Raw genomic sequence first — 16,166 nt, forward strand, 5'->3', positions numbered from 1 at the left:
AAATGCAGCCACAATGCGGCATACACAAAGCCGTCTGCTTTGAAACTTTCTTTTCTTCTGTGTTTTTAACAATGCCTTTTTACGTGCCTGAGAAATAAATCTTATTTCTTGAAAAAGAAAGTTCACAGATTTCTATAACGAGTGCACATATCTATGTCTTTTTCTGTTGTCCTAGCATATTTTGCAAAAGCAGAGGACAATCCACAAGAAATGGAGGCGCAAAACTTGCCTTCTGCTTTGGAACTTTCCATCAATGGCTGAGTACCTTTTTTCACACGAAACTACGTAGGGCTAATCTGAAGTACGGTTTATTAACACTTTCTTTGGCTATCTGACAAAATAATCGCATCTTTTATTGAAGACAGTGGATTCAATGTTCCATTATAAACAGTGTGCGCATTTGTGCCCTCCTCCGTTCTATGGTCGTAATAAAGAGCCAGTAAACCATAGCACTGAGCCCCTGTGCAGCTTTTTAATGCTGATATTGTGCGCTTTAAACGGCGCTTTAAAACACTTGTATCAAAGTAGTGTTGGTTATAATATTGATGAAAGCTATGCAATATGTGGACACTTCGCTTAGGCATCGCATGGTTTGAAAAATTATCTAATCTTTATTCCTGGCATTCGTGTTCTATGCTTTGGAGTCTTCTACAGAATTCGTTTTTCGAGTGTGGATTAAATTGGTTGGCACCTGGATTAAAACAGCTGGCGCACGTATTATTTGTGTTGGCACTGGGATTAAATTGGCTGGCGCTCGCATTGTTTGAGTTGGCGCTTGGATTAAATACGCTGGCGCGTGGATTAAATGTTTTGCACTCGGATTAAATTCATGGCACGCAGATTATATCAGTCAGCGCATAGATTATTTCCACTGGCACTAGGATCAAATTCAGTGGGAAAACATGTACTCGTCTGGAACTGAGATCCAACTACGAGCTTTCTAACCGCAGCAGCTTTAGTATACGCTATTGGAGCTGGAATTACCGCGGCTGCTGGCACCAGACTTGCCCTCCAATTGATCCTCGTTAAAGGATTTATACTCCGTTTCATACATAGCTGTCAACGCTGCCAAAGGTACGAAAGTAGTCCTCTGCAAAAAACATAGAGTTTCTTACTATTACCTAGAGGGAAAGCTGGCAGCCCGTCTATGGGAGTTTGCATGGCGACCCCTCGAGGCCACTTCAGCCACCATGGGCGCTCAAAGCATCATGGGGCGGTGAGCTACTTGTTGCGGAACTGCAACTTTTGGCCAAAAAATAATAAAAAAATAAAGCTGTTTGATAACTACAAACGTTCTAACATTCAATATTTTGTCTAATGATTGCAACAAACGAGCAGAAAAGCCTTTAAGTGCAAAGTTTGCCCAAAATAAGAGACGACTCGCTCTCCTATTGGCCAAGTAATGAACACAATAAAAACTAATATTTCGTAATTAACGGGCGCACTTTTAAAAGTAAATATGTTTTCAAAAAAGATATTGTTGCTTAAATACTATAAGAAGTTTTTTAATGGCATTTCGGAAGAGTAAAACCTTTTATTGGCGTCGTGTGTCGTCGCGTTTTCACTACTATGGCTTTTGCACACTGCGTTCGCGCGAAAGTCGTCTGCGCACACACGGACAGCGTTTCTGGAATGAGACATCTCAGTAATGACACTCCGTGTTCCTGAAAAACTACGACTGTTCCGCAACAAGTAGCTCACCGCCCCATGATGCTTTGAGCGTCCATGGTGGCTGAAGTGCAGCGCCGCCAGCTTTCCCTCTAGGTAATAGTAAGAAACTCTATGGCAAAAAACAAGCAAAATGTATCCGTCCGCCTCGCGTCGTGGCCAACGTTTCTAGATAAAGACAGTTGGGAAACTTCGCCGGCGAGCCAAAGAGCAGAGCGGCCCCACGCGATCGCCGTCTAGGCGGTGGCGCTGCGGTCGCTTTAGGATTAGCGCGTCGTCTGCTACTGCCAGCTTGAGGAGCGTCGGAAGGAGATGGCTCGCGTCCGTTAAAAAAAAACAACGTATTTAAGTAATATTACCCGCCCGAGGAATATTACCAACATAAACTACGAAGAGGCAAGCGGTACGTCATGTTTCTCTAAACCGCGGAAAGAAGGGCTTCCGGTTTTTTCCGATATTTACCGCCCAAAGGCTCAACCTCGAGCATCCTGCCCTCACGTACCCCAGACGTGGAGCGCACGCGGACTTCGCAATTCGTAGATGAGCGCGGCTAGAAGCAGCCGCCCCCGGCGCAGACGATGCGAGGCGCGAACTAACGTCAGCTAACGTTAATCATTCGCACAGCAAACAGTAACCAAGCGCAGTAAATGGGCGCCGCGGCGGTGAAGAGAAATCGTGGCCTCTGAGATCAAGCGCAGTGTTAAAGTACCGATGTTCTAGCTGGTCACGGAGGCCATGGAAAACAACGCGGTACTCCCACCACCCAAGAGATGGCGCTCGCATCTCTTTGAGATGAAATCGGCGACAGAAAGGGGCCGCATACCCGGAGAGAGTTTTCCAACTGTCTTTATCTAGAAACGTTGGTCGTGGCTGAGTGGTACGAAGCGCGCGCCTGTGTGTTCATTTTACAAGATGCCAAGGTTCGACTCCCGGCTTTTGCTGTTTTTTTTTCACTTATTTTTTATTTTTATTAAAGTAATCATTAGGTAGAAAGTCGAAACTGTCAAACTCTAATGCCTACCTTGAAAAACACAGCGCTCTTTACTTGCTTCGAAGGGAAAAGGCACTGTATTGTATTGGCGACGGACGTGATTGCGAAGTGCTTTTCTCGGGCAATGAGCGACTTTTTAGCATGCGGCACACAAGGTCATCTTATTCCAGCAGAGAGACCTTCTTTCTTGAACCTCGCAACTGTCCGAGGGCTCACCCCGGTCACCTCGCCCACAGTTTCGAGAACATCACGCGCAGTCTTCTCCGGGAAGCGCTTCCTTACGCTACAGTAAACGTTGACGATCACCTGCTTGCAGTCTTTCGAAATTTTCGGAGGCTTCAGCTTGGAGAATATGCGAGCAGGAGATGTTTTTAAAGCCGCAGTGGGCGAAGAAAACAAGCGAGTAGGAGATAGCGGTGCCATTTTCGCATTCTCGGAAACCGAAAGACGAAAGCAGACGACATCGCCGGCCGGCCTAGCTGCGAAAACCTGATACAGGAGGAGCCGAAAAAAAAACAGAAAACTAAGGCACTCTGTTTTGAAGAACATTAAAGAAAAAGCAATCTTTCTGCAAAATAAAACACCATTATCATTATACTGCAATATTAACCAATAATAACTTTAATTTTGAGTTCTTTACTCTTTTCACTTTTGACGCACTACATTACGATGCGGACGAGGAGCGCGAACAGGCGCCATAGCCTTGGCTGCGTTGACAGCTATGTATGAAACGGAGTATAGAGTGTACTCATTTCAATTACGGGGCCTCAAAAAAGTCCCGTATTGTTATTTTTCGTCACTACCTCCCTGTGCCGGGAGTGGGTAATTTGCGCGCCTGCTGCCTTCCTTGGATGTGGTAGCCGTTTCTCAGGCTCCCTCTCCGGAATCGAACCCTGATTCTCCGTTACCCGTAACAACCATGGTAGGCAAGTAACCTACCATCGAAAGTTGATAAGGCAGACACTTGAAAGAAACGTCGCCGGCTCATGGCCATGCGATCAGCACAAAGTTATCCAGAGTCACCACAGAGTACGGGCACAGCCCGATGGGTCTTGGTCTAATAAAAGCGCCCATCAGCCAAAGGCCTTCAGGCTCAATGCATGTATTAGCTCTAGAATTGCCACAGTTGTCCAAGTAGAAAGAAACGATCTAAGGAACCATAACTGATTTAATGAGCCATTCGCGGTTTCGCCTTATTTCGGCATGTACTTAGACATGCATGGCTTAATCTTTGAGACAAGCATATGATTACTGGCAGGATAAACCAGGTATGATGCATAGGCATTCCCTTTTCGCCCCACAAGGGTGCCTCGTCGTGCCGATAGGGCCGCCATAAACCCCCAGCGCGCGACGCATCTTTTTCGCGGCAGCTTGCGCTGCCCGTGCATCGTTCGAGCTCGCTGCGGCATCCGACCCGTAGGTACGGCAATCGCCACGCGGCAAGAGAGCACGTGTGCCTTTAGGCAAAGCATTTGTAACGCGCCCACCAGTGCGCACATCGGCCTCTAGGGCCGCAGCATTAGGCAACTGGACGGCGGTTGCTGCGTAGCCGAGACGGCCAAGCCGCCAGACGACGGGACACGCCCGCGTCTTCGGCGCGCCCGCACGGAATCGAGTCCGGGTAGCACGGAACACACCTCGTAAAACATGGAAACAGCGTCGTCCGACAACCAGCCCCTATCGAAGACGCGGATGAGGCTGCAGACGAATGCCGTGGGGTCCGAGGGACGGGGACACGCTGGGCACGAGGTCGCATATCAGACCCGGTCACGGCGCGCACACGCGGGCGCGCGCCGCCGACTGCTCCACTGGGACCCCCTGCTCACCAGAGGCAGTAGGCGAGAATCGTTCACGGTGAAAGTGGAAGCCGCAAAAATACCGACCCTTCACCTGCATCGCAGACAACGTTTCCACGCGCGCCGCGTCTTAAGCTTAGCGCAGTGTTCGAAAACGACAGCAGCACTGCCGCCCGTTCGCTTTCTTCGCGATGCGCTCTTCGATAGCGTCACTGAACGACACGATGACGTTCGCGTGGCGTTTGCTGACCCCACCTCCCTAGTTACTGCCACTCTGTGGCGGCGGCCGTGCAAGCAGCTTTTGTGCAAAGCCTAGTAGTTCCGCGCATGCGCTTTTTCCGCGTACTAGTCACTGGCCCCATGAAAGTGCGGTCAAAGAATGTGTCTGAAATTTCGAATATTTGCATACCCTACATCCCGCGGAACTATCACTGAAAGTGCGCATAGCCAATGTTTGAAAGCCCGAGTTTGCCACGCACGCGCGAGTCAACCGCACCAACCTGGAACTCAGCGGCCAAAAGCTGTCACTGGAATGTAACAAAGTTTCAGCCTATATATGAGGCCGTATGTTTTGGCCGCTGAGCCTCGATATCGAAACTGGCGATGGATACGTACCAACACAGCGAGAAGGTCACGGAAGCTGGAGTGTAACATTCAGTCTCGTTTTCGCACAAGTTCCTCAGTGACCTTTTGCCACAAATGTGGCGCAAAAGTAAGCAAAACTTGAACTTTGCAGCAGCATGTAGCAAAATACTGAATCGAATTGACGCAGCAGTTCCAGTACTAAGTAGGCTAGCCCTGTTATCTCCTCCTAACTCGCAGTCAACAACGTTTTCGAGCATGTATTGTGTTAAAAATGAGCATCTCCATTGCTGGTAATCGCCCGAAATACGTGCCTGGCAGGAGCACATGACGCATGCCTCGTGGCGTGCCGTCCACTGGGCCCCGTCGTCGAACACCTCGCCGTCGTAGTAGCACTTGTGGTTGGACTCGATGCGGTAGATCTCGTTGTTCTCCGCGCCCGTGTCGCTCGAGTAGCCAGGAACAGCCACGCCACCCGAACCGGAAGTGCCTCCGCCCTTGGCTATCTCGGGCAAGCAGGTCTCTGGGATGCGGATCTGACGCAGACATGCCGCGCAAAGCTCTTTTACAACAGGCTAAGTTTATGCTCAGTCGCTGAGCATAAATATATCCCCACAAAACGGTAAAGCCACACCGCAGAAAAAAAGCATTTCACTCACGTCTCTGATGTGTCCTCTCAGCTCGACTTGCTTGAACTTCCCCGATTTAGATGTAACCAGCAAATAAGATGATCCGCCGCTTAGTCGATGCAGCGTCGCCGCACTTGGTTCGTCCAGAGTGTCTTCAAGCTGCACGTATGAAAATGGCTTATATATCCTTTACACTTCGTCAGAAAGCATATGACAGCGACGTGAAGAGATAAAAAAAAGAGAATGAGATAGAAGCAGAAAAACAAGTTGATACGACTAAGTGAATTGTTATGCAAATTAGGCTAAAAAAAGGCAAAATGTTATTAAGTTGGACTAATACGCATATTCGTAGTGTTATGAGAAGAACAGCAAACGCTTCTCAATATTTTATAAAAGACCGCCACCAACTGCTTTAAACGCTTCATATTGTTATGTGGCGGACAGCCGAACATTGAGGTTCAATGGACGATGAGCTGAAGATGATTTAATTGCGCTGGCGTAGCGCGAGCGCTCCATCCCGCGCCACTGCCAGCTTCGTCTTCTTCGTCGGAATATCACATGCGATCAGTTTGATAAAGGGGCTGCAATACACCACTCAAATGGTGCGCACCTGCGCCGATTGGGGACCCACCTCGTCTCCGGTGATCCGCTGGAGCACCCTCTGGACGCTGCGCGCGCTGGGCCCGGCGTCAAAAGTGGGCGCGATCTCGAGCAGCTCGAGCAGGTGCCTCTCGGCCGGGTCGAGGCCCGAGACGAAGACCGAGTAGTGCAGTCGGCAGGACTTGTCCACCGACAGCCAGGCCTGGCCCGCCGCAGAGCTGTTGCCCTCGGACACGAGCAGCACGGGAGCCTCTGCACGGACGGCCGCTACTTAGCCACTGTTGCAACAGCTGCTTTCGGGATGCACCGCCCACGGTGTACCGCCAACATTGATGAGCAAAACTTTGCCGGCAGGGGGTTTTTAGCGGTGATTTAAACACTGAGGCGGCTGGTTTCACCATGGAAAGATAATTGCGCTACGACGCGGCTAGTTCCTGAGTACCACTCGTTTTCCCAGGCAGGCTAACGACTTCAAAGCGTCGACGCGTTTTCCCTAAAACACCCTAATGGAGACGTAAGCCAACACACGTTATCATGCGCTAGTTTCTTGCATTGGATTCGTGCTTGTATTTACTCTGAAACTGGGGCAAAAAACTGCTGTGCTGAAAGCATCCTATTTCAGCTGTTTCTTTAAATGTGTGCCAGCATAATTGCTTCAGCTGTGAGTCATTAGAAGCATCATCCATGAGGCGGGATGGGCTTGCTCACCACTCAGGAAGGCGTCCGAGTAGAGGCGCTGCTTGACTCGACCACGCAGCTCGCCCTGGCCTTCCGAGAGCACCTTGAAGGTGAGGTCGTCGGTCAGCAGCATCTCCAGCACCTGGCTTGTGCCACGAGTGAAAGTGCCGTTCGTCTTCCATAAGGAAAAAAAAAACCACATTTGCGATGCACAGGTTAGGCGATCAGCTGACTAGAATTGGAATTCCCCAAAAGCCTGGAAACAAATTGAAAAAAGGGCACCAGGAGGCTATACACCGCAGCAGACACAGGACAGAGGGAGGTGACGACACAGGGCGGTAACCTGTGTCCTCCTTCTCCCTCTGTCCTGTGTCTGCTGCTTTGAGTAGCCTCCTGATGTCTCACCAACTGGCCTACACATTCACCCTGCTAAAAAAAGGGGATCCTTGGGGTGCGTGAGCGAGTGGGTGACCTCTCTAATGACAACTATCCGCACAAACGAACAATGCATCCAGCTCACCGAGTCCACCCTCGAAGTAGATAACCATCTTCTCTATCTTTGAGAGGCCCACCGCAGTCTCACCAAACGATGGAAAAAGCAGAAATACAAAAAGAATCTCTGCATTCCTGAACTCACCCAGAAGGCTGCCGACTATGCCGCTCAGTTAGCCGACACTAATTGGACAAATCGATGCAACACTGCTGCGCGCCACATGTCTGGTCGCAACCCCTGGCGTCTATTTTATGGACTTAGTGACCCCCCTCAGACACGTGCAGAAAGAGCGCAGCACCGCCAACGTGCCATTCATAACTTTATCGGTACTACAACATAAATGGCCCGAGCACTGTGTAGCAGATACCTCTGTACCACGGTGGACCCTCGACTTTCCCATTGCTCATACGTAGGCCAAACAAATCTGGAATTGGACGCCCCTTTCTAGCTCCATGATTTCAAGGAGGCCCTAGCCAAAACGAAATGCGGTATACTGCACCGGACCGGGACGAGGTGACCGTCAAACTTCTGGCGACCCTTCCAGATGCAGCCTATCATACTTTCCTTGAATGCACCAACAAACCTGGCTTGGAGAGATTCCTCTCCTCCAGGATTGGAAAACAGCCTTAGTGACGTTTATTCCTAAGGCAGGCAAGCCAGCTGAGGTGGATAACCTGCGCCTTTCTCTCTCACATCTTGTGTCGGCAAATTGATGAAGGCTATGGCGCTAGACAGGCTGTCCACTTACCTCGAAAGACATCCCACTTTTACGGGCACTATATTTGGTTTCCGACCATAGAAATCCGCACAAGGCATCCTTCCAGAGCTCCATCATGACATACTCGAGCCCAAAGAACTCCCTCACAATGACAAGGTAGTCGAGGCCTTGGATTTCAAAGGAACCTTTGATAATGTCAAATATGAAGTAATACTCAACCACCTCCAACACACCAACTGAGGTCAGAATACATAACGATACATCTGGCAATTTCTCACGTGTCGGCAGGCCTACATTCGAATTCAAGATAAGGGGCATGGACCCTGTACCATCGGATACAGGGGTACACCACAGGGTGCGGTGTTATCTCCCCTCCTCTTCAACCTTGCAATGAAAGACCTTCTCGCCAAATTAAACCCCATGCCCGGCATCCGACATGCCCTATATGTGGATGATATTTCTATCTGGGCAACAGAAGGCAATCTCGGACACATGGAGACCTGCCTAAAACAGGCAGCAGAGGTAGTGGACGCTTACGCTGCATACTGTGGTCTCAAATGTGCTCCCACCAAATCAAAATTTGTGCACATTCGCCCCTCCCCTCGGGACGACACTCAATTCACCTCACACTCCCTTCGGGTCCGATTAGAGAGGCCAAGGAGATCCGCATCCTCGGCCTCTTTGCTCACCAACAATGCAGACCGGACGCAACACTCGTGAAACCCCGCATGTATGAAGACCAGGTGGGCCGTATGGTCCACCGGGTCCCCAATAAGCGTGGGGATTTACGAAGCAAAGATGCCTTGCGGCTGGCACATGCCTTCGCAATGAGTAGAATTCTCCACTCAACCCCCTAGCTTCGCATGCGCAAACACGCCGAGGATCAACTCGAGGTCATACACCACAAAGTCACCAAACGGACTCTTGACCTTCCCATTACCACATCCAACCAGCGTTTGTTGGACCTGTGGGTGGTCAACACCTATCGGGAACTTCAGGACGCCCATCTCCTCAACCAATACATGCGCCTAACACGAACTCCACCCTGTCGCCGCATTCTTGACCGACTACATATTCAACGCACCATCACCTTTGAGGAACGGGTACGAGCGCCAGAACCCTGGAGACGCGCCCTCAGGGTCCGACCCATTCTCCTTCAACGTGTCAAACTCTGACCATAAAGGCCGTCGTACGGAAGCACTGGAGCGGCATTATGCTCGACAAGAACACGTGTACTATGTGGACATTGCCGGTCCCCACCGTGGGGGCCGGTTCACCGCGGCAGTGGTCCACAACACCAACGCAGTGGCAGGACTCGCGTTCGGCGCCTAGAGCACAACACATGCGGAGGAAATCGTGATTGCGCTCGCCCTCTCCCTCCCACAAGTGAAACACAACATTACCGACTTGAAGGGGGCCTGTCGGAATTATGAGCAGGGTTGGATACCTCCTCTCGCCTGGCGCATCCTACAAAATTGCTGTCGGTGCAGTGACCCTCCAAATTGCAGCCTCATCTGGGCTCTCGGCCACCAGGGACTCCACGGCAATGAGTTAGCCGATCAGGCGGCACGCGCGTTCCCTCCCCGGGCACTCACACTTGCTCTGGAAGCCTACTCCGAGCCCATCTAATCTCTGATTACATTCAAAGACATCACTACATAATATAAGGACAGTCATCGTCGCTTTCCGAAAGCCTGTAACGGTCTCCGGAGAGCAGACGAACGGCTCCTTCTCAAAATTTTTACAAATACAATGCTGCGCCCGGCAGTATTGAAGCACTTCAACACCGAATTTGATGGTGGCTGCAGCCTGTGTGGAGCGACGTTCTCAGACGATTTCCGTATGGTCTGGGCTTGCATTCCCAGTCCCCACCCATCCCAATCCTTCACCTCCCACCCTTCTAGGGAGGCCGGGGAGGCGGCGCTGCTCAGCTTCCATGACCGACAGTCCCAACGGACCTTGGTCTGTATAGCGCAAGCTGCGTTACACGCCTTTGGGGCTCCGGAGTAGAAGCTCCACCTAGATTTGTGAGGACCTGGGCCAATAAGGCGTAGGCCCAAACACCCCCTTGTACATAGCCAATAAATGTTTACCACCACCACCACGTGGTGCTGCTAATCGTTTCCCTATGTGTGAGGCGTCGCTCGGCGACACGCACAGGTCGGAGATCATTCAGACGTTATGGCGGGCCAGCTGGTTTCGAAGCGTCCCTTGTCTTTCGACGCCCGTCTCCGATGGTGCTTTGCGATCGCAGTAAGGCTCCACCACTCACCCAGTGGTAGGCGAATGGCGGGTTGTAGGAGGCCGCCATGGTGCGCACCTCGTTGTCGGCCGGACTGTCCGTCTCCAGGACGACCACCATGGGCGCACTGTCCAGGCCCGACGCGTACGCCTGCGCATGGGGGAGGAGAACAGGAGGGACCTCAGCAAGAAAAGCGTATGTACCCGTAAGCACAAGAGCGCCGCCTGTGCTGGAACGCCTTCCCACGTATTTCCGGGGCTTTCTACGCGTTCGTTAGTAAATTTTGAAGTTTCGCTTGCCGCGTCCTTTTGCACAGTAATTTTTTTTCCCGGTTTCTCTGGACTGCGCGGCAAAAAATCATCGACATATTTTTTTTACGTAATGACTGGCGCACTTATGACATACACCGGCACAAAGCGCTTCAGGGAAAAAATTAAAGTATTAAAGGGACACTGAGGAGAGCACTATTAATATATTTTTTATAGCAAAATCCGATAGTTCGGCATGCCATGGCTTTGTTACCACTTGGCCGGCAGCGAAAAATGCATTTATTTCTAAGAGATTTGGATTCGAAGTTGAAAAGGTTTTTCCCGCCGCTGTGATTCAAACTTGGGATTCGGCTATGACGACAGAGGACTAAGTGACGTGAAACATGACGTGACATGACGTGATGCAGACTCCGTGATTTCTGGCGGCCTAGCAGCAGCCGAAAAGAAAGCTACCGCCGGCCGCACGTTGAAGGCATCTATCTATCGGCTATTGCGGCCGTCGCTACAGTCGCTTCGCTTACGTTTGCACCGGCGTTTTGCGAGCGTTACGATGGATCTCGTTCTCGAAGTCGTCAACGAAGTTCTCGCAAATAGACACCTTTAGCATACCGTGTACCTTGATATCGCTAGCGGAATACCGGGAGCCCGCCTAACGCCGGCGAGCAGGCGCTGATTGGTCCCGATGCTTCAGGCGAGCGCGTAGTTGCCCGGCACGTGGCGCCATCTGGCGACATCAAGGAGATTTGCGCATGCATTGGCTGCGCCTCAGTGATTTGTGCTTCTCGTGTCCTAGCGTTGCTAGAACCATTGGTTCTAGCAACACTGTTTTGTTATATGACGTCATGACGCTTGTACTTGCGAGTTTGGCCTGTGGCGGCGATACCTGTATTTTGGTTCTTGCTCTTTTCTACGTTACAAGAGCTTTGTTGTCAGTATGAGTGGCGTTTTTGTAATCAGGAGCTGGTATTCTGTCGATACAAGCCAACTTCAATTTCTCCTCAGTGTCCCTTTAACTGCTAGATTCAAGAAGCCCTTTAGCTTGCCCTGCATGCAGAGCAGGTGTTTGCTTTAGCATGGTGGTTTAACGTCCCAAAGCGACTCAGGCTATGAGAGACTCCGTAGTGAAGGGCGCTTAAAATTTTGACCACCTGGGGTTATTTACGTGCAGTGACATCGTACAGAACACGGGAATCTAGCATTTCGTTTCCATTGAAAATCACTGAAGCGGTATACGTAAATGAATATTGAAAAAAAAAAGGCAGAAAAACAGGTGACAGTTAAACAAGCACGCTCACGCAGCTATTTCTACCACGCCGATGTTTACAATCACGAAGTCCAAGGCTCTGCCGTAGCTTGGATCTGCGAAGGCTGCTAGCATTGCCAGGGAGGCGTTGTGGGAGCGAAGCACATACAAGCGATAACATAAATCTGAGTCAAGAAGTGTGCATGAAAATCTGGTAAGCTGTTTTTTCGCTTTACCGACCTAGAACCAGGAGAGTGTGATAATGGAAGTACTGTACATGCAGAAACTGCCTTCGACACGCTGTCGTCATCGTTGACCCACGAATTATCCTGCTGAGAACACTCACGTTCTGCCTATGAATAATAGTTTATTGCTCCGCTCCTGCTACCCAAAACTCTGCAGTCTAAATAAATTTTCCCTCATACAGTTGTCAGTTTACGCAGACTCGACGGATACTGACATTTCCACAATCTGTGGCAGTGAGGTGAAGAGCAAGGTGCGGGCTCTTTGCGCGATATTTATCCCTGTCCCTGCTCAGATTTCAGGACATCCGTGGCTTGTACTCGCACTCTGTTTTCCCTACTGTGTTGCGGGTGATAATGAAACCAACTCTTACCGCTCAGGAAAGAACATTTAGCGTGCAGACTTACCTGGTAAGATATCGACCCGTCATGGTTGACGCTCAGCACAGCGAAACCAGAATTCGCTGTTTCTGCCGTCAGTACGGCTTGAAATACTGCAGCGAAAAATACAAAGACATATAAAAAAGAAGGCACAGAGAGAGAAAGACGCGAAATAATTGGCGTTGAAGCTTCGGGTAGTTCCAAGCACGCAATCATAAATATAGCGGGTTTGCGGTAGCAAATAAAGTGACAGGGAAGGAGAGACAGACCACTGAAGGGGTTGCCTCACGCCAAATTCCTACATTCGGTATGCACATAAGCTATCTCCTATAAACCAAGCTTTCTCGCACATATCGACGTTTCTGCGCACATGGTAACCTAGTGTGAGCGCTAAATTACACGTGGAGTGACCAGTATTAAATAACTCCAAAAACCACTCGATCTGAAGCAGAATCGGCCCTTTTTAAGAAAGAGCGAATCCAGGAATGCGGTACGCAGGCTCTCTCCTCCTAAGTCAGTGCATTTCGTGCCCCGTTTTCTGGCGGCTGCCTTGATCGACCACCAGCAGCGGTCACGGGGATACTTCGCTAGTCCGTGGTATGATACGCACCGAGGTTGCGCACACCGTGCCCGCCCTTTCCTCCACCTCGTGAAATTCTCTGATCGATGGCTCGGCTATAGCTGGAACGCCACAGGTGACAGCCCAGTGAACAGAAGGCGATAAGCCAGGGGTTCACACAAAGTAAGCATCGTCGGTGCGCCTTCTTTGTATACTTTTGCCGACTAGCAAATATAAAACTGCGCGAAGACCGGACGGGAGGAGAACAAACAAGCACAAGCGCTTTGTGTTTCCGTTTCTGCGATCTCCTCCCGTCCCTTCTTCGTGCGAGCAAACACACACACACACACACACACACACACACACACACACACACACACACACACACACACACACACACACACACACACACACACACACACACACACACACACACACACACACACACGCACACACACACACGCACACACACACACGCACACACACACACACACGCGCGCACGCACACGCACACGCGCCTTGATGTGCGTGCGTGCGTGTGTGTGCGTGCGCGCGCGAACGTGTGTGTGTGTGTGTGTGTGTGTGTGTGTGTTTGTGTGTGTGTGTGTGTGTGTGTGTCAGATTTGTTCAGGCTACTGCATCGCCAATAGGTTTGCACCGGTCCCAGGTGAAAATCGTAACTGGTCAAAGTGGTTTAAGGAACAATTTCCCAGTTGATTCCAGTTGGATACCAGTTGGATGCAGCTGGAATTTAGCTGGGAGCCAACTGGAAAAAACTGGAATCAACTGGGAAATTGTTCCTTAAACCACTTTGACCAGTTACGATTTTGCCAGAGCGTCCACGCTAAGCCGCTTACACGGCTGTCTACAACTACGTTCTTCGTTTTGTTTTGTTACGAGACTGCTCCACTGTCCAGAAATTTCACGCCCTGTTTGGTGGAATGTTCTCCTCTCCGGTGAAAGGTTGTTGATGTGTGAGCAAGAAATTTTAGCACAAGTGGTCGATGACTGGCGCGACAGAAAAAAAACAAATAAATGGAATTCTTTGCAAGCACTGACTTCCTGTTGAGTCTGCTCCCTCAAGACTAGAAGACCCTCTTATTAGCGTATTGCGTGGACCAGTTCGCGATCGGTCATTTGTGATACTCTTTTCACTCGCCACTGCACCGCTATGGAGAACTATTCCTCTGAGTGGAAGGAGACAAATTAAAACAGTTAGCTCCGCATCCGCTTTAATGCGGCAGCTGTCAAGGACTCAAGGACAGATTTCCCTCCGTCTGCCGCGTCGGCGTAACATGCAGAAGAAACGGAGAGGAAAGGATACTGCGCCTAACCTACGTCACGGTTTCGCGGCACCCTCTATGCTCAGCAGCGCGAACTAGCGCTTGCGTATTCGCACACCTGCGCATAAAGATGCCACTCTGCGGCGCAGCTTAGGTGCCTCTATCTCTGATACCGTCGGATGTACCGAGGCACCCCAGCGCGGGAAACGACGCAGTTACTAAAGCAAACAGCTCCATAATGAGATTAATTCAGCGCAAAAACCAAACAAGGGATACAAGACGACACATAAGACATTCACGAACGACATTAGCACTCGTGAATGTCTTGTGTGTCTTGTTGTGTCCCTAGTCTGGCTTTTGCGCTGCATTCATCGCATTATGTAGCAACAACTATCCCGGCAGCATGCTTTCTTGAATAAGCAAAGACTTGCCTCTGAAAGTCGCGTTAAAGAGGCGTGCTGACTGTCGGAGAGTGTTTTCATTGTACTTTCCTTGGAATATCGCCTCTTTTCAGAACGTATCGTCAGAGCATGCCCACGTCAGCACCCTCTACTTGTGCTAATGAGGTCGCAGGAACGGCCCCTGTGACGCCTTCGCGCGAAAATCATGAATTCATTCGAATGTCGCGCATTTGGAGCGCTGCGTTTGTGAACCTCTGCGTTTCCGCAGGAATTCGAAGAAATCGGGGCCCCACTGTTGCATGTCGGCCGGACGACGACGGGTCCCTCGATGTGCCGCTGTCCGTCGGGCGACGTGAGGCGCATGCGCAGCTTGCCTGCCACCAGCAGCGGCTGCTGCTCCGCAGAGAGACTCAGCTTCACGCTGGCCACGTTCAGCGACTGCGAACGAAGAAGAAGAAGAGCGCCCTCCTTCTCCGCCCACCACCGCAGCAAACTCACCACGTGGATCTTTGGCAGCGTTATTTCCGAGCTGGCAACCACCGCCGATTCGCCCGACCTGCCCGCCAGGAGGCTCAGCTTGACCACCACGTCTCTTGCGTCTGCGAGGCGACAGTTGCCCCCACTCTTTGAGGCGTCCGAAACACTGCCGACCACAGGAAAGAGGGCGCATAGGCCGAAGCCAACTGTTCTTGAATTGCAATCAAACGCCCGTTTCTCTTTACGAAACTTCTGTAGAGCTGGGCACCAGTGTCGCCCTTCGATATTGTTCCGAACGTGGTACCCCTCTGTATACAGTCACGCGCGCCCCAGCCGCTGCAAAAGGGTGAAAGTGGTGCGCATTAAGTACCGCTATTCAAGTCATGCCACATACCGCGGCTCTGGCCCACTAGGAGATGCGGTCCCGGACACCGGGCCGGGTTGAACCCCTCTGTTCATTGAGGCTGCAGCGTTGTAGCTTCGGGCAGAACCCGTGAAGACAGACACACCCACCTGTGGGCGAGAATATTCCGTTGAACATGACCGTGACGTGTATGTCAGTCCTGGACGGCGAAATGGCGGCGACACCTCCTCCTCCCAGAGTCTCTCTCACCCCGGACTCGGGAACCATGAGCGAGCTGAACACCTCTGCAACAATGAGTGGGAAGTGGAGTCACAGACGATATCACAGCTTTTTCAATCTTCCTTTCTTCATACGGGGCGAGGAACTGAGAGTTGTTAAGCCTCGTTCCCGTTTTACTTGTGTTTTTTCCATTTCGTTAACGCCATCGTATTTATGGAGCTGAGCTCGAAAGCGGGTGCATGCGTGTGCGGTTCGCTATCCCTTCTAAAGGAATCTTTCCTTCCTTATAAATACATAATGCGAATAATAGTACGGGTCTCTTAAGTCAAAA

The 16,166-nt window shown here is 50.8% G+C and overlaps 1 protein-coding gene across 2 annotated transcripts in view; it reads right to left on the reverse strand.

Moving 5' to 3' along the window:
• Positions 1 to 16,166, reverse strand: part of LOC149365148 (dorsal-ventral patterning protein Sog-like) — a 396,279-nt gene that overhangs the window by 18,006 nt on the left and 362,107 nt on the right. For both annotated transcript variants that reach the window (XM_089575239.1, XM_089575238.1), the window contains exons 8-16: positions 15,766 to 15,900; positions 15,274 to 15,374; positions 15,069 to 15,213; positions 12,560 to 12,645; positions 10,428 to 10,547; positions 6,975 to 7,119; positions 6,298 to 6,518; positions 5,697 to 5,825; positions 5,352 to 5,573 (exon numbers count right to left, since the gene is read on the reverse strand). In XM_089575239.1, the coding sequence (XP_089431365.1) occupies positions 5,352 to 5,573; positions 5,697 to 5,825; positions 6,298 to 6,518; positions 6,975 to 7,119; positions 10,428 to 10,547; positions 12,560 to 12,645; positions 15,069 to 15,213; positions 15,274 to 15,374; positions 15,766 to 15,900 (1,304 nt within the window). The remainder of the gene's footprint in view (positions 1 to 5,351; positions 5,574 to 5,696; positions 5,826 to 6,297; positions 6,519 to 6,974; positions 7,120 to 10,427; positions 10,548 to 12,559; positions 12,646 to 15,068; positions 15,214 to 15,273; positions 15,375 to 15,765; positions 15,901 to 16,166) is intronic.

The sequence above is a fragment of the Amblyomma mixtum genome, chromosome 2 (genome assembly GCF_055824585.1).
Source record: "Amblyomma mixtum isolate Tamu chromosome 2, ASM5582458v1, whole genome shotgun sequence".
NCBI classification, from domain to species: domain Eukaryota; kingdom Metazoa; phylum Arthropoda; class Arachnida; order Ixodida; family Ixodidae; genus Amblyomma; species Amblyomma mixtum.